Source organism: Pelodiscus sinensis, chromosome 10 (genome assembly GCF_052426305.1).
Source record: "Pelodiscus sinensis isolate ZL-2025 chromosome 10, ASM5242630v1, whole genome shotgun sequence".
Lineage (NCBI taxonomy): Eukaryota > Metazoa > Chordata > Testudines > Trionychidae > Pelodiscus > Pelodiscus sinensis.
In genome coordinates this window covers 15,506,572-15,525,861 of record NC_143061.1, presented here as the reverse complement: position 1 = coordinate 15,525,861, position 19,290 = coordinate 15,506,572, and the positions used below count along the sequence as shown (strand labels likewise).

Genomic DNA, 19,290 nt, shown 5'->3' with positions numbered 1-19,290 from the left:
CCTACGGAATAAATTGCTGATATAGAAAAACAAAAATATAGACTCCAAAGTTATCATTACAAAATCACAATAAAAAAATTGAGGCGTTTATATTAGGAACATATTTTTGATGATTATTCACTATTAAAATCTAAGTTAAATAGCACTCAGCCTTCCATCTGCACCATGTATACAAACATAAACGATGAAGGGGAAAGACGAATAAGAGTATCCTTTGAAGAAGTAAATTAGGAGACCTTAGTGGCACTTTCCCTGTCATAAGAAAAACAGTAGACCCAAGTCTGTCACTTAACGCGTGGGTTGAGGCAGCCCTATGCCTGGAGGATGGATGTTTAACACTACAAGGAATGAGGCTTGCCAACTGCCAGGCTGTGGGATCTGAGCGATACTTTACCCATCCTGGTCCCCTTTCCAGCTCAGTGCAGAACTGCAGCCAGTCCAGAGCTGCCCTGTCCAGGCTGCCTAGAGCCTTCAGCCCAGCTGGGCAGTGCCCTGCCCGAGGGGGCCAAACCCCTGTTCCTCACCTCACCCCCTGTCCCCACAACCAGCTTGCCTCCTGCCGGGTTGCCTCTAGGTCCTTCCCTCGAACCAGTCCTGTGGATAGGCAGTCGCTGCCCGGCTGGGACTCATCTGGGGATGCCCGGTTCTGGTACAGCCTGTGGTGGAGCCCAACGGGTGGCAGAAAGTCGACCCTAGCATGAGGGGAGAAGGTCGCTGCTGGCTCCTGCTCCTGCTTAGCAACGATGCCTGGTCTGGCCTGGGGCACCAGGCACCACGCTACTGCCCCACCCATCGACCTTTGCCCCTGGCTGGGGCCACCAGAGAAGTCATGGGTTGCCCACCATAGGGCTCCAGCTTGGGCCCTAGCTGGAGCTGCCTGCCATGCAGCCCACAGCTCCAGCCTGGGAAAGGGCTGAAGCTAGGGCCATGGCTGCATGGTGGCTGCCCTGCTGCTTTTGGGGCTGGGCAGCCACCCACCATGTGGACCCACTCTGGAGCATCTGAGCAACCACTGTGTGGCTCTTCTCAGGAGATGAGAAGGCCTCACATTTTTGGTGTGCAGCTGCGCAGGCACTCACCTTAGAGGGAACTCTGGCTAGGGTAGATAGATTCATGGAGGGTTGGGGCAGATACGTTGGAGGGTAGGGTCTAGAGTGACCTAGATAAATTGTGGGATTGGGCCAAAAGAAATCTGATGAGGTTCAATAAGGACAAGTGCAGCATCCTGCACTTGGGACAGAAGAATCCCAAGCAGTGTTACAGGCTGGGGCTTGACTGGTTAAACAGCAGTTTGGCAGAAAAGTACCTGGGGATTACAGTAGATGAGAAACTGGATATGTGTCAACAGTGTGCCCCTGTAGCGAAGAAGTCTAACATTATATATTAGGGTGCATTAGGAGCAGCATTGCCAGCAGAGCTAGAGAAGTGATTATTCCCCTTTTTTCAGCATTGGTGAGGCCATATTTGCAATAGTGTCCAATTCTAGGCCCCCATTACAGAAAGGATGTAGATGCATTGGATAGAGTCCAGCAGAGGGCCACAAAGATAATTAGGGGGCTGGAGCACATGATTTATGAAGAGAGGCTGAGAGATTTGGGTTTATTTAATCTATAGACGAGAAGAGTGAGGGGGATTTGAAAACAGCCTTAAACTACCTGAAAAGGGGGGGAGGGTCCAAAGAGGATGGAGAAAGGCTGTTCTCAGTAGTGACAGATGATAGAACAAGGAGCAATGGTCTCAAGTTGCAGTGGGGGAGGTCTAGGTTGGATATTATCAAAAACTATTTTACTAAGAGGGTGGTGAAGCGCTGGAATGGGTTACCTAGGGAGATGGTGGAATCTCCATCCTTCAGGTTTTTAAAGTCCTGGCTTGACAAAGCCCTGGCTGGGATGATTTGGTTGGGATTGGTCCTGCTTTGGGCAGTGGGTTGGACTAGATGACCTTTTGAGGTCTTTTCCATCCCTAGGATTCTATGGACTTTATTCCCTAATGAAAGGAGAAAGTGGGGAAGACGCAGCAAGAGCTAGTTCTCCACCATATTTAAATAAACAAGACACTTTTGAATAAGACCCAAGCCAAGCTTCCTGCAAACATTTATTCCTGCCAGTTAAGACTAATGAAGCACAGGAGCTCCTGGCTAAAGATGAGCTGTCATGAGGGGACACCTCATTAATTTGAGGGCAGGCCTTTGTTGTCCCTACTGTCAAAACTTCCGTGGTATTAATGTCCTTGCTGCTTTCCTCTACATGTCTTAGCAGGCTGGGGGAGGGGATAGTATATTTCCTCAGGGACTAGTGCTGCTGTACACTTTGAAGCCTCTTCATTTTCATTTTCTGCCTCCTGGCTGTTCTGAGCTTTTTGGTCTTTAAGAAGCTGTCTTCTAACTGATACAAGAAGTCTTCAATTATTCCAACCTGTACATAGAAATAAATAAACGTCAAAGATCTCTTTCCCCCTGCAAATAAACACAAAAAGCTTCTTTACAAATAGTCTTGTTCTTTCAAAATAAATGCTTTTTTCAAATTAAAAAAACTAGTTTATGGAATGAACCGTACTCCCAAAGAACAGGTAAAAGTAACGGTATCTAAATATTGTTTTGCCCCTTTCCACTGGGCTAAAATTCCTTTACTGCAGTGGAATAGACTCTTTCACTGGGTTCCGCACATTAGAAATAGAAATATATCACAGCCATGTCTTCTAATGGCATTGAAAAACAGTCCCTTTAAAAGAAGGCATGATGAGGAAATTAATCTCAAGCAAATTTTTCTGATAAGGAAAGAATTCCGAAAGAGAACAGAGGCGCCTGGCATTTATATGCTGAAAGTCAGCACAGGGAGAAAAATGAGTATTCCACATTGCCATGGCAAGAGTCATTTTTCTATTAAATCTAAATGAAGTTCTGAATAAATACATTTTCCCATGAAATATCATTCACCAGAGGATACAGTAAAAGACTAAAGGATGCAAACAATAATTCCTCAAGATACCATCAGTCTCCTGCTGGAATAAAATCAAAATTATTCTAATAAATGGCACATTCAGATACACACACTTCCCCCCCCCCGCCAACAATAGCTTTAAAACAATCTAAAACAGAATATACAAAATGGGACTGCATAGAGGTGTTCTGCAAATACTGGCACATTTATATTTACATGCCTTTCTAGCCCAATAGCTTAGGTTTATTCATATCCATCGCCAGGCTCTGAAATGAGCAGGATTCTCATAAGGTGAACGCTTTCGATGCATTTGCACTTAATTACATACAAACTCATTTCATAGCACCCTATTTGCTATCAGCATCTGAAGAAGCAATCTTCCAATCACAATCTAAGATGTACTTTTTTTTAAAGGCTTAATCTATCACCCTGACATGCATTCAGTGGAGCATTGCTTTTGTCATAACAGAACAGATGACTATGAACTCATCTGAGCATAGCCTACTAGTAGACTCATAGACTGGAGCTAGGTTCTTCCGGCTCGTACCTTCAATATGTGTGAGGCTGCTACTGCAGTGTTACCATAGTCCTGATCTCTGGCTCTATGCCACCCTGGTTATGCCTGGTGTGTATGCATTTGTGCAGGGCCATGCTATACAGTGCATGTAAAGATCATGCAGGTCGAGCACAATAGCTCACTGTTCTTTCTAGGATGCCTCCCTGAGGCTGCTGTTGTAGACAGCCCACAGGACAGTCTCTCTTGCTATGACTTTTTTGGGGCACCACTCCTCCATGCAGTGTACAGCTTTTCAGCAGGGCACCTATACCCTACATCTTGCTAGCAAGCCACTTGAAACTCTTGCACAGGTTTCTTTTCACATATCCTAAGAAATGTGCTCAGTCATGGAATATCACCCACGTGTCACAATAGCATCGACAGGTTCCCACCAAGACTGTAGGGATTGTACAAATAGGCTACGTCTACACTGGCACCCTTTTCCGGAAATGCTTAAAACAGAACAGTTTTCCATTATAAGTATTTCCGGAAAAAGCGCGTCTACATTGGCAGGATGCTTTTCCGGAAAAGCACTTTTTCTGGAAAAGCATCCGTGCCCAATGTAGACGCGCTTTTCCGCAAAAAAGCTCCGATCGTCATTTTCGCGATCGGGGCTTTTTTGCAGAAAAGACTACTGTGCTGTCTACACTGGCCCTTTTCCAGAACAGTTTTTCCAGAAAAGGACTTTTGCCCGAACGGGAGCAGCGTAGTTTTTCCAGAAAAACACTGACAATTTTACAGTAGATCATCAGTGCTTTTCCGGAAATTCAAGGGGCCAGTGTAGACAGCTGGCAGCCACTTTTCCGGAATAAGTGGCCCAGTGTAGAGACAGCCATAGTGTGTGTGTGACATTTGTAGGGATTGTACAAATAGCATGTGTGCGATATTTGTAGGGATTGTACAAATAGCGTGTGTGCGATATGGTCTCTGCAGGGCCGGATTAAGGGGGGGCTAGCCAGGCAGCTGTCCGGGGCTCCAACCTAAGGGGGGTGCCTGATGGCAGCTGTAAGGGGCGCCGCACACTGGGAGGCAGGGCCGTGCATGCGTTGCGCGCCTGCTGCCCAGGGTGCAGGAATGGCTCGAGCTGGCCCTCGGTCTCTGCCCCAAAGAGCTTACAGTTGAGTCTAAAGAGACAAAGGTTGAATGAAAGGAAAGATTAACCACAAAAAGCCCCTGCCATGGCTCATAGGTATGAAATTACCTACACACTGTTCCACAGAGATGGGAAATGACTTCCCTAGTCCATTGCTTTAGCTTCAAGACCATCCTCCCACCCAAGGGTAGATTAAAAGGTAACTTTTGTTCTAACTGAGGTTAACAAAATCATGTTTGTATTTCTGCCAAGCAAATAGCATCAAGAAAGGCTCCTGATTCTGACCCCTCCCCTCCCCCCCCCCCCCCATTGCCAACATTTCCTAAACCTTGAACAAAACAGGCTATGGGGTGCAGAGGACTGGCGGTGATGGGAAACATGTCTCCTCTGACAAGTATCAGCGGGGTAGCCGTGTTAGTCTGAATATGCACAAACAACGAGAAGACCTGTGGCACCTTATAGACTAACAAATGTATTGGAGCATAAGCTTTTGTGGGCAAAGACCCACTTCGTTCCACAGAGATGGGAAATGACATGCATCTGACGAAGTGGGTCTTTACCCACAAAAGCTTATGCTCCAATACATCTGTTAGTCTATAAGGTGCCATAAGAATTCTCGTTATTTCTCCTCTGGGTTCTTGAGACATAATAAATCTGTGCAGCACTGATCCCATGGTTTGTAATGTCCCCAGAAAGCCATGGACTGAATTATTTTCATAAATCAAATCAGAACTCTTCTGCTATTGTGTGCATTTTATTTTTTATCACACACATGTCAAAGCAAGACCCTCCTCCCCAATGCCATAGCAAAGGGTGGAGGGCTTACAGTTGCTTCCGTACCTGCTTTGTTACTGCCACAGTTGATGAGCTGACAATGTTATTTGCACACCAGTGCTGGTGTTCAAACCATATCTGACTTACAGTTAAAACGAGTGAGTGTGAGCACGATTCAAATTACCGTACAACCATAAAGAAAATACTGGTCTTCGACATTTTTAAATGGTTCCCCTCTGCCTGCTGTGTTGTCAGTTAGGTGGCTGCACCTTTCAGTAGTGTTTATTCATGGTTTTTAGCTTACACATTTCACTTCAAAAGGTAAATTGGAGGTGTGTAAATGGAGCATATGGTCGTCACGTTGAAGGGGGTGTAGTCAGGTGGCACAAAAGAGGTTACTGTCACAGAGTGGGTTTTTTGTACACTATCGACATAGTTGATGTAAATAAAATGGCAAAAAATATTTGAGCTGCTGACCTATGGATGAGGGCAAAGCCTGCAGCAATAGAACTAAGTAAGTCCCTTGGTCCTTACTCAGGCAACATTACCTCTGAAGTTGAGACCTGCCAGACTTGGTCATAAACCTGACCTTAGTCAATAATGTTAGTGATTCTTGTGTGACTCATTTCGTGTCAGTCTTATGCCCATTGGATCAGCCTCTTGGCTTTCATAAAAATCTACAGTCAGAGTTGCAGCACATTCCATTTTAGGGTAAAGGCCAGGACTGGAGGCTATTATCCTACACAAGAAACCTTTGACATTCTGGGAGCCCCACCAGTGACATCCCTTAGTGCATTCCCTATTTGCAAGAGATCTATTTCACCTATCTATCCAAATGTACATTGTCTTGCATGATGCTGGGCTAGAGTATAAACTGGGCCTGAGTAGAAACTTTCAAGTGCTTAGTGACTTGAGAATCCAAGAGACCCATTTTCGCTGACTGAAAAGACAACTTGGTTTATTACCTGTGCTTTGTTCTGGTGCTTCTATGAGCTGCACCTCCCTGCACTTTGCAGGCAGGTGTTCTCACCATCTGTGCTTTACAGGAGCAGCAGAAATGATTTCTACTCTGGATAAGCTTCCAAACAGCAGAGAAGCAGATGAATGCAGCTACACTAAAGCTCTTTGGGCTGTTTCATTGAGGCGGCTCGCAACTCTTCCCCATCTGTTCTTAACTGAAGGTTGTGTTTGGCCCTGTTTCTTTTCACTGGATCACTACAGACAGCTCCCAATAGGCAGTGGAAACAAGGGGAGACATGGAAAGACATCGCAGTAAGGGAAGCAAAGAGAGAGAGGCAAGAGATGGAAGAAACGGGGGCAGATCAACTCTGTGGCAAGTTGGATCTAAATTCCGCAGCAAAGCCCCTCCATTTTGTGGCCCAGCAGCTTGGCAGATTGCAAGTACTGTGGGAGTGCTGGCTAAATATAAAAATTGAGGTTTTCATGGAATGAAATATGTAGCTCAACAGTAACAGTGCAGCGGGTTCCTTGTGTTATTTAATTTGCTATGAAATCCAATTTATTTTATGCTGCCCATAAATTTTCTCTTGTGCTTCAGAGTCTGGTATTGACAACATACCCTCGAAGTTGTCAGGAGCCCTGAAGTTGGAGGTTTTGGTAGCTGGATAGTAGAAAGCTGGGGCATTTGATACTGAGAAAGGCATGTCAGGCAGCCTGGGATCCTGGGGAACACGTGTTAGCTACTGCAATGATCAGGGATGAAATGTGTAAGTTGTCCTAATTAAGTTTCATAGTTCCATTGAGATACCTAGGAAAGTCTACGCCTATCTCACAATTAATTTAACAGATGCTATCTGCAGCCTAAGGAAGACAACAGCTGGATTCATGCTTATAGGCTTCTCTTTGTAGCCATAAGGAATTTCTACTAAGGAAGTTCATGGAGTTCTGCTGTTTTCACATGTAATTCTCTTCTTAGGGCATGGCTACACAGCAAAGAAAAACACATGGGGCTTGGACTGCACGGCTGGTTCACTGCTGTTTAGATTTCCAGGCGAGGGTTAGAACCCAAGGCTAAGACCCTCTCAGCTCACAGAATCTTATAATTTAGGCCAAGGGTGGGGAACCTTTTTGGGTTGTGGGCACTGACCCACAAAAAAAATCAGTCAGGGACCTCACACAAGTGAGAAGTTAAAAAAAACACCAAAACTCTAACTGATGTGACCCCTGTCTGAGAAGGAGAAAGACACTCCCCACATTCCTCTCCCACACCAGAGCCTGGCGGGGGCACAGCCTAGTAGATTTGGTATGCTCTGGCTCTACGGTGGGGCAGTGCAGGGGCTGGGCTGCCAACACAGGCTCCCCAATACTGGGGAAGCTCCTGAGCCTTATAGCTGGAACCAGGCAATTCAGGGGCCGCATTTGACCCCTGGGCCTGAGAGTCCCCACTCCTGACCTAGGCTCTAGGAAAAGCCCCAAAGTCAACACAGCAATGAAATAACCCTCCATCCTGAACTGGAAGGCATGAGCTCACCATGGAGATTTAGTTGCTTTGTGGACATACCCTCAGATTCTGGGCTATAATTCTGCATGAAGGAATATAATGGCAGAAATATATAAGGCCCTGGATATTTACTGATAAGAGAAAAAGCAACAGAAGCTAAACTGAGGAAAAGAGAAAAAGAAAAAAAATATGGAAGTAGAAAATTCAGATGGGCTGATAATTTGGTTGAAAAATGGATGGTGAACAAGATACAGAAGAAATAAAAAAATGGACTCGGCACTGGGGGGATGATACAAAATTATACTATGAAGGGACCAAGATAAGCAGCCATTTTTGCCCAAAACAGAGCCGTGTAGACGGCTCCTTTTTGTGCAAAAACCCCCTCTTGCACAAGAGCCGTTCATTTTTTGAGGAAGAATGGCTTTTGCTCAAGAGGGTTTTTTTTGCGCAAAAAGGACCATCTGCCCTGCTCTTTTTTGCGCAAAAGCCTCTTGCGCAAAAACAGCTGCTCATTAATTATGCAAATGAAGTGTGGGGATATGCCACGCCAAGCTTAATTTGCATAAGCTTTTCCGCAAGAAGGCTACAGTGTAGACGTAGCCTTAGAGTGCCAGGATACAGGGGATCACAAGAGGGGGCCTTTATTAACGAAAATAGCTACAAACACAAAAACCCAGCAGCCTAAAAACCAGTCAGGGCTGTTAAAAATTAGGCCAGTGGTAACTTCAAAGCTGGTTACAGGGCAAAGTGTTCCATTACAACAATACTCCAAGGCAGGCCTGCACAATATATGGCCCGAGGGCTGCATGTGGCCCGCAGGGGCTCACTGTATGGCCCATGCTGAGTACGGGTGGTGCGGCTCCATCCGATCCGCTGGCTGGGCAGAGGAGCGGAGCGCCACTGGGGTGGGGGAAGTGTGGCAATTCTCACTGCCGGGCTGCCTGCATGCAGCTCCAGTGCGAGGAGGCAGGGCGCAAGCTAGAGGGCAGGACGCCGGCCCATGCCAGGACGCCGGCGTGACGTGGCGTCGTGACGTCACGGCCAGCGACTGCCGGATTTAAAAAGGCTCTGGCAGCCCCGCAAACTGGAAGGTCAGTAGAAAGGGGAAGGCACCAAAGGGCAGGGTGCAGGAGAGGCAAATGCCAGGGGGCCAAGTGGAAACGTGCATGGGTTTTTTTTTTTTTTTTGATCGACAAATATTTTTAGCTGGCATGTTCGGTATTTTTTTGGGAGAGCATCCCTACTTGTGGCCCGCAGCTGTTTTCTTTGGAGTAATATGGCCCTTGCTGCTTTCCGAGTTGTGCAGACCTGCTCCAAGGCCTTGAGTTCCATGGATGAGAAAGTGACTTTCTCTTCTCACTGACTTGAGACATGTGCATGTACATGAAGTTCCTTTTTTTTTTTCACTTTCCCACTTCGCTTTTTTTAAAGAACACAAATGGAATGATGGGATGTCCATGCCTGTCTTATTTCAGCGCCACACATAAAGGCACTTCCATTCTCACACATCTCAAAACAAGATGAAAGGTATAATTAATGCACTATAAATGACTGGCTGGGCTACAAGTCAATTATTCTGCATTATATGTTAATTCTGAATTCACAATAAAAAAGATGGTCCATGCTTCATTTAACTACAAAGGCAAACAGCTCATATTTAACTAAAATGCTATTACATTAGTCTACAAAACTGTGCAGAAATTGTAAATGGTTAAATACTTTCAGCACATTTATTTAATAGAGTTAATGCCAGGCTGCAATACCAATATGGGGTACTTTGATAACATAACATGATTAATTTGAAGACTGACCTGCAGAATTTCTTGTCAGTCAGGAGAATATATGGTTTTTACTTTAGCTGGGAATTTGATTCAGAAACATTTTATTGCATTCTTGAAAGTGACATTAAATGGAACACCTTACAAAGATAAGGAACAATATATGCGTCTTTGAAGTGAATAAAGAGTCTTCCTGTCCTGACCTATTTCACCAATAATATCGTGCAAATATCCTGATGTTTGCCAGGAGGGAGGGACAAGGTGGGTCAGTGATAGCGAATGGAAATGCAGGAGACAGCTGTAGATGTTGTTCATCAGCTGGGAAAGTACCCTGAATAGGGACTTATGACAAATCTCAGACCCACTGCTCAGTTTTTCCCCGGTTCAGGTCTATTCTCTGCAAACTGCCTGTTTGCTTAGGGATTGGGGAGATGTAATTGGAGGCATCTCAATTATTGCTGCATATGGTCCAGCTGTGCTTCCCTTACTCATGCTTTGTGATTGCTTGGCATGCCCAGATGGCTAGTCCCTGTTACAGATCACACATGTATCTTGAATACCATTAACTGGTGGATGCTGGATATACCAGTTGTTATACTGGCTGATCTCAGCGACCATACTCCAGATAAGAATGAGGTTACATCTGTTTAGCCATGGCACCCTTATTCCAGCTAACATATGCTCTTGGTGTCTCATGTGGCTGCCTACACTCAGTATCCATCTATCCTTTCAGCTCTGCAGGCTAGGGTTGCTAACTTTCTAACTGCAAAAAACCAGACACCCTTGTCCTACCCCTTCTTGAGGCCACATCCCTTTTCCAAGGTTCTGTCTCTGGTCACTCCAACTCCCTCCCCCTGTCGCTTGCTCTTCCCCACCCCCATAGGGCTGGGGGGTAGAGTCTGGGAGGGGGTGTCAGCTGAGGGTGTGAACTCTGGGGTCAGGCTGGGGAAGAAGGGTTTGGGCCTTTCCACCATCTCTTGGCAAAGAGTTCCACAAGTTGACTGTGTAAAAATAATTTATTTTGTTTTAAATCTGCTGCCTATAAATTTAATTGGGCCAGCTTCTGGTGTCATTTTTTTCTAGACCTAACATATCCCTTAATCCTTTAGTCATTTCTTTTCCAAGCTGAAAAGTGCCAGTCGTGTTAATCTCTCCTCATATGGAAGATGTTCCTTATCCCAATCATTTCTGTTGCCCTTTCTGTACCTTTTCCAAATCCAATAGACCCTTTTTTTTAGAGGGGGTGACCAAATCTGCATACAGTATTCAAGATGCTGGCAAACCATGATTTTATATAGAGGCAATATGGTATTTTGTTTTATTATCTATTCCTTTCCTAATGATTCCTAATATTCTGTTAGTTTTTTAGTTTTTAGATTGCCACTACACATTGAGCAGATGTTTTCAGAGAACTATCCATAATGATTCCAAGAGCTCTTTCTTGACTGGTAACAGCTATTTTAGACCCTATCATTTTTGTATGTTTAGTTGGGATTTTATTTTTCCATGTGCATTATTTTGTACTTATCCATGCTGAATTTCATCTGCCCTTGTGTTGCCCAATTACCCAGTTTTGAGAGCTCCCTTTGTAACTCTTTGCAGTCAGCTTTGGATTAGTCTCTGTTCACCCCATTTCAAGAACATTTATAAGTTTAAGAGCAGGGTTTTTTTTGGTAGTCTGTAAGGGTAAGCGGCTGATTTTTCCGGAAAAACTGGCCAGTCTAGACACAGCCAAGGTGCATCTACACTGCACCGCTATTCCGGAATAAAAGCCGTTATTCCAGAAAAATAATACTAGCATCCACACAGCAACTGATTTATTTTGAAAGAAAATTGAAACAACAGAGGGCTTTTTCTGACATTGCTACACCTCATTCCATGAGGAATAAGGCCTCTTCTGAAAAAGCTCCTTTGGAAAAGGGTGTGTGTGGATGCTCCACTGCTGCTATGTCGAAATAGCTCCTCAATGGGGCCATTCTAAGTTATTCCTCCCCAGTGCGTTGTGGGGCTCTAAATAGAGATAGCACGTCCACATTAAGGGAGCCTGCTTTGGACTAATTTTGAGGCTTCCCTGTAGTGTGGACGCTCTATTTCAAAATAAACTATTCCGGAAGATATCTTCCAGAATAGCTTTTTTCGAAATAAGCTTGCAGCGTACATGTACCCACAGGGAAGAAAAAAACAAATGCACAAATACAGATTGGGAGAAACTGGCATGGCAGCAGCACTGCTGAGATGGCTCTGTGATACTATTGAGAAAAAGCAAACGGAATTTTGGGTTGAATTAACAGAGGCATAGCATGGCAATCATGGAAGGTGACAGTTGGAATACCATGGCCAATTCTGGTCAACAATATATAGAAAGGAGGTAGCAAAACTGCAAAGGTTCCAGAGGCAAAGTGGCAAAGATGACAAAAGGGATGAGCAAACGCTGAAGGAACTGTCTATGTTTTGTTTGGAAAAGAGGTGATGAAGGAGGGACATGATATCTCCTTCAGCTACTGGAAAGGCTGCCATAAAAAAGATGGAGAAAAGTTGTTCTCTCTTGCTATAAAGGACAGGACAAGAGGCAATGGGTTCAAACTACAGCAGAGCCTATTTAGATTCAATCTCAGGAAAAAACTTCACTGTAAGAGCAGGAGGACAATGGAACAGGCTGCCTAGAGAGGTTGTGGAACTCCTTCACTGGAGGATTACAAAAGGAAGTGGCGACATGGTTAGGATCCAACAAATCCTGCATCTTGACAGGGGTTAGATTAAATGATCCTTGTGGTCCCTTCCAATATTCCCTATAGTCTTCTTCATCCATGCGCAGATTTTTTCCATCCACATGTGGAATCAATTTTTATGTGCACCAAGGTATGTGCAAATGTGCACCAGCAGTAGAAACAAAATAACTTAGCTGTGGGCGTTCTGCTAATCAGCTGGGCAGCATTTGAATGTCTCCTGAGTGGCACACAAACGCACAGCTTACCAGGAACACTGGTTCTTTCCAATCCTCTGGTTCTGTGATTCCCAAATAATCCACAGGAAGATATTGATGCACCCAGTACTCAAGAAAAGCAGTTTTGATTACAAAATTACCTGCATGCACACACATCTTTTAAAAGCCAGTATGATAACCTCTACAGATCTGAGCGAGAATACCTATCAACAGCTATGCTAGTTGCTAAAACAGATCAAAGGCTTTGCAAAAGTAGAAGATGCAGGAGGCAATATTCCATGGGGACAAATCAAGATGTATGTACTTTATTTGGAGGAAAAATTAGATAGATATGCAACAAGCCAATTTAGTTTTATTTCTGGAAGATGTGAAACATGATAAAGTTTTCAAAGCACCTGAGTCACTCAGGGACCCTCTGTCCCAGTTTTCAAGGTGCAAAAATCCTGTTGAACAGAGCAATGGGAATTACTTCCCAGTGGGGCTAGATTTTCAAGAGCAGCTAAGTCAGATGAGATAGTTTTCTAAGGCTATTTAAGCACCTAGAGATGCAGATAGGGACTAGTGCAATTTTCAAAAGCACCTAGGCATCTAAGTTCCAGTGACACCTAGGCCCTGAGGTACTTTGCAAATGCAAATAGGCACTTAAATATCTTTAAAAATCTGGCCTTACTAGGGTGTAATTCCCACTGATCTATTTAATAGGTGTTTTTGCACCTTGGAAACTGGGACATAGGATGTGACTAAGGTGTTTTGAAAACTTTATCATGTTTCACATCTCCCAGAAATAAAACTAAATTGGCTTGTTGGAGATCTATTTATTTTTTTCTCCAAACAATGTAAATATTTCTCCTTTCTTGCTTTGCCACCATGGAATATTGGGTGAGTCCTACCAGAGCCTGAGTTGGAACTGGTAAACTTATTAGCAGACATGTTTTAATGTGTTTTCTCTATAATGCTTTCACCTTACCAATTAATGTGCTTGCTCAGAAAAAGAGCTGTATGGTAGTTTATAACAATTTCTAGGGTCTGAGAGAACACAAAGAGGCTTGCTCAGGCAGTCTGACTTGCTGAGCAACTCATAGTGCAGGCAGGAAACTGTGCTATCAGAAAAAGCCCAGGAGAAGTGATGACTGAAGAACCAGGAACCTTAATGTAGGTGCCTCGCTGACCACATACGGGCAATACAGGCACAGATGCCCTGAACTGTGACATACACGATACCCATAACTACTGTGTCCACTTCTAAGACTGCAATTCTTGCCTGGACCTGCTTCTAGAAGAAGTCACAATTTTGGCTGCTGATGCAGAAGGTAAAGACAATGTTTCTCTTGCGAATGTTGCACACATCTGGCTCTTGTGCATTGCCATTCTTTAATGAAACTGGCATGTTAATTGACAGACGGCTCTGTCAGATGTTTCCTTCCTCAAGTACTGAAACACTGTAAAACGGTTCAGTGTGCACCGATAGGAAACAGGACGGTTGTTAGCACATTAGCATTAATTTGGTGCTGAAAGTAGGTGGGGGAAGAGGAATGTTTTGCAATGAGAATGTGAATAATACTAATGATAGATTACAATTACTAAGAGCCAGACAGTATGAACAATCCAATTTCACTTCACAAACTATGCAGCAAACACTCCCCATCAAGCATAGTGCTTACTTGTACTTGTAGTTGTGAAGATTCATGGTATTTCTTACAGTCATAAGCATAATCCTTAGTAGCAAGAGTTTGCAGGATTGGGTTCCATATGCATATCTGTCTGGGCAAAGGCCACCATGTCTGTTGTGACGGGCACCAGCTATGCATGGAATTTAGGTGCAGGGCTCTTTGGCTATGTCTACACTGTACGCTTATTTCAAAATAACTCATGCTATTTCGACATAACAGAGTGCACGTCTACACAGCAAGCACGTTATTTCAAAATTATTTTGAAATAACAAGCTTCTTATTCAGACTTCTTTAACCGATTTCATGAGGCGTAAGGGAAGTAAACGAAAGAGTGTTCTTCCTTTGACTTCCTGCTGTGTAGACAGCGCCAAAAGCCGAGTCAAGGTACTATGACTTCAGCTACGCAATTAACTCGACTTTAGCACACAGTGTAGACGTACCCTTCATGACAGCAAGTGCTGGAGAAAAGTGAGCCAAAATTACTCTTGCTAATGCCTATTTGTAAGGAATATGCAGTGGAATATTGAGCAAAGCCATTAGAGTAACTGATTTGCCTGTTCACTGATCATGCTGCAAAACTGGAAAAGAAAATTCATTTCAGGTAGGCTTGACATAAACAAACCAAAAAATTAAATGCTTATTGAACTGAGAAGTCAGGGAAAATAATATTTTGGGCTGAATGAAATGTTTCATTTTAATTTTTTAAATTTTTTTAATTAAAAGAAAATAATTGAAGGAAATTTCAAATAAAAAAACCAAAACATTTTTGCAATGGAAAAAAAACCAAAACATTTTTGTTTTGAAAAATGTCAAAATAAAAGGTTTTAATTCTTTTCAGGTTGTTTTGTTTGGTTTTTTTTTCAACTAAAATGATTTGGCGAATTCTATACAAATTTATAAAATGTGTAATTCAATGTAAATTTGCATTTTTCATTGAAAAACATTAAGGTCAAAATTTTTGCTCATTTTTAGTACTTGATGCTTTGCGCCCTGTGACCTACTGGAAAAGGAATTGAAATGGTGACCACAAATAGATGAGGTTTTTTAACATTTCAGAGACTTCCATGTTGCTATATTTTTCACCATTCTTTAAAATTCTTCCCCTCAACAGTCTCTTCCTGCATCATGCATAATGGAATAGGCCAAATTTCTATTAATTAGGAACTAGTAGTGTTAAGTGTCCTGTACCAACAGGGCTGTCACTCTTTCCAATCCTACTTGTAATATCCTATGTGTTTGGTTTTTATTATTCACCTGTCAGCAACTTGGAGGCATATAAAAGTTCAATGGTTGATGTTATTCCTCAGTCTAACATGACATTAGACACTGGTCAGCTTTCTGTCCTGCACCCCAGTGGGCCTAATGCTGGCCCTGGCGGACCGCACAAAACCTGCTTGTTCCCCCCTCAAGGGACCCTGGGACCCCAATTGCAAACTGCTGGTCTAGGCTATTCTGCCTATCCATGGCTTAGTTTTGAATTTGTCCCTGACATAGAGCATTGCAAGAAAAGTGGCCTGTTGCTGGTGACAGCGGTAGCAAAGGAATCTGTTTGCCTGGCAAAAATACAGGACAATTTTACTCCATTACATATTTATATACATTAGTACTGCTTTCCCCATACATTTATCCTTATGTTTGTTACAGCTGTTCTTTTATTCATTCTTATGTATGTGCTCTGCTGTCAGATTTATGAAATAGTCATTCCACTGAACTCAGCAAACGACAGCCATAATTACTTATCTACATTGCAAAGTACGTGATGCCCTTGAGGTAAACTCAGATGTGAAGGTTTTATGAAAGTGTCTCACATGTGGCAGCTCAGAGAAGTCTATTTGTCAACTTGTGTCTATTGTTCAGTTATTCAAAAGATGTTAAAATGGCCCTATTAAACCACAAGCTGTTTGAATTCAAAGGGAACTAAAAGAAGGAAAGGGAAAAAGCTGTATTATTACATGTGAAGATTAAAAAGATCTCTATTGGGCCCTGCTGCATTATTGTACCTTCCTTTTGATGTGGATGGTTGTTACCAACCGGTAGGTTTATCTACTTACATGCCCTCCCAATCACTGTCTGGGTACCTAAAAATATTAATGTATTTATTTTCAAAGGGAAAACTGCTATTTCAGGTATGTATTTATTTATTGTACACCAGGGGAAACTAAGACACAAAACGATTAACTAATTTGACCAATATCACACAGGATTACTGTGGAACAGAAGGGAATTGAATATAAAACTCTCTGATTCTGGTGGCCCATAGAGCTAGCTTTTTCATTTATTTTATTGAGCAGTAATACAAGGAACCTACAGGCTTGTCTGCTGAAGGACATTGGCTTCATTGGCTTCAGTAGTTAGGAGGCCTATACACTTTGCACAGATAATCACGCATAAGTTTTGGGGAACTTGGTACAGAACATTAAATGGGGTTAATTTGTACTTATTGACACCAAGCAACCACAGGAATATGAGTTTTGGAATATTTTAGGATGGGAACATCTGTAGATGTCTAACCACAAGAGTTGATGTATATGATAATAAGTTGAGTTCATTAATATACTAATTCATGCTAATATATTAAGCTACAGGAGAAGGGCACCCCAACATCAATAGGGTGAGGAAAAAAAAACAAGAAAGAGGGGAGAAACTCCTATGAATATACAAACAGCATACTGTTGCCAGTGTAATACATTATTAAAGTTGGATTCCGAGCCTCTGAGCAGAAGAAGAGAGAGATGTAATCCTTGGGAGGTGCTAGGATGATGATGATGATGATGGCAATGAGCAAGATAATGTCTAACATTTCAGGTGGTTTTGCAAGGGATGGCACGAGTATATGGATGTTCTGTATTATCTCTATCTACCTTGCTAGGTTGGAGAGTGTGTGACCTGGGTAAATGTATTAATAAACTATTGTTAATATGGATTGGTTCCTAAAGTGTGAGTGTTTCAACCATGTAGATTGCCATTCCCAACTGAACAGCACTTTGATAATACTGGACCTGATACTGAGACAAAAACATATCAAACCTCAAAGTGATAACTCGGTATTAAGCAATCTATATCATTAATACATTATCCATAGACTTTGTATACTTCTGGCCTAGTGCCTTACACACAACACAAAGCTTCACTGTTGTAACCCCAAAAGTCTGATTTTTGAACAATGGGAGTTTATTAATATTGTAAAAAAAAGGGATGGTGTTATGTTGAAATAACTGAAAATCAATTCCTCTCTCAATTATCCAAAAGATCCTGAGTTCATGAGTCCGTGTCTCCTTGCACTCTTTGACAACATCACTAACACTTATATCAGAGTAAGGATTACATCAGATACAGGAGGCTGGGGAGGTAGAGAGAAGATCATTTTTAAATATAGGTGCAGTACAGACAGGAACAGCACCATTGTGTCTACATTGGCAAGATAAATCTTGCCACCTGTCTACACTGGCCGTGAGTACTTATGCAAGAACACTGACGTTCTAATGTAGGAAAGCAGTGGTTCTTGCGCAAATACTCTGACGCTCCTGCTCAGGGATAAGCCCTCTTGTGCAACTGTTCTTGTGCAAGAGGCCAGTGTAGACAGGCAACGTTAATTTCTTGCGCAAGAAAGCCCAATGGCTAAAATGGCCATCGGAGCTTTCTTGCGCAGGAGAGCATCTACACTGGCATGTACCTTTGCGCAAGAGATGTGCTTTTGCGCAAAAGCATCCATGCCAGTGTAGATGCTCTCTTGCACAAATACTTTAACGCAAACAATCTTGTGTTAAAAGTATTTGTGCAAAATCATGCCAGTATAGCCGTAGCTCACGAGTTCTTCAACACTGCTCAATAAATGTGCTTGGAATGCTGGTGCATAGGGATTACCCTGATGAGTGAAAGGAAGGAAAGGTCTCTGTGGATTAAATGTGCCTAGCAATATATGGGATAGAAAGATTTCATTGTGGAAGGGCCATGGATTCACTGCATGGAGGATGAACACTAGCTTAACAGGGATACAGGAGAACGCTATGCATGGTGGAACAAGGCTCTATGTCAGTTCCACATGAGAACATGGAAACTGGGCTGGGACTGGACAGAATTAGGTCCAATGGTCTTTGGTTACATGGTTCCAGTGGCCACAATCTCCCGTGGTGTCAGTCTCTATTCTATCTTGGGGGCTGGTGTGCAGACAAATGGACTATGGAAGAGACTTTATTCCTGCCACCTGCAACAGTAGCTTCCCTGCACAAATCATAGGTACATCGGCTTTGGGGGTGAGGGTGAAAGGAGGTGAATTTCAGCTCCCTATGTACCTAACTCCTCGGGCTGTCTATTGAGAATACTAGCCTGGGTGTCAGTGATTAGTGAGCGTTCGGTGGCCGGACACCTGTTCACTAGGAAATGGATTGAGAATGCCTCCAACTCAAACAGCTGTCAGGTAGCCATAATTTCAACAACTTTGTATGCTGGCCAAATTTTATGCAGGGACCTAGAGGTGAAAGGCTCCAGAACCCATTAGTGCTGAGAAAAACAGCCTCTTTCCATTGACATTTGCTTTTATCAGTAAAATTAATTGGCCATTTTTCTTTTCTTTATTTTTAATACTTCGAAATAACAATTAGCCTGAATGATAAATTCACTCACAACAGCTAATGAAGAAGGCAAAGCCATCAATGATTTCCATGAGTGCAGAATCCCATAAAACATCTGTCCTACCAAGGTCTGTTTTTGTCACTCCTACAGTATACAAATGGCCAGAATATTTTGAAACTAATTTGATAAGCCTCTCTATCATCACAGCAATTTGTTCAGAGAGTCTTTGTATATCAAGTTTTTAATATACTTAAAAACTTGATATACAAAAACTTGGGCCAGAAGCTTTGGTCTCCCCCGGCCAAGGAATATTGGCTGGGGTTACCACCCGCTTGGAGAGCAACACAGACACTGAACCATCTCAGATCTGGGAGGGCTCAGCTATAGAGTCATTAACAGCACCCAGGAACACAACCCCCAAAAGGGACCAAAACCGCAATCTGTTTTACTCTGTGCAAAGGTTTTACACTGAGAAAGCTTGTAAGATCAGCTCTTTTTATTTA

At 43.0% G+C, this 19,290-nt stretch overlaps 1 protein-coding gene across 1 annotated transcript in view; it reads right to left on the bottom strand.

Annotated features, from left to right (window-relative positions):
* Positions 1-2,081: 2,081 nt before the first annotated feature.
* Positions 2,082-19,290, bottom strand: part of SPATA16 (spermatogenesis associated 16) — a 162,023-nt gene continuing 144,814 nt past the window's right edge. The window contains exon 11 of the mRNA XM_025190469.3: positions 2,082-2,414. Coding sequence (XP_025046254.3) covers positions 2,292-2,414 — 123 coding nt within the window. The 3' untranslated portion in view covers positions 2,082-2,291. The remainder of the gene's footprint in view (positions 2,415-19,290) is intronic.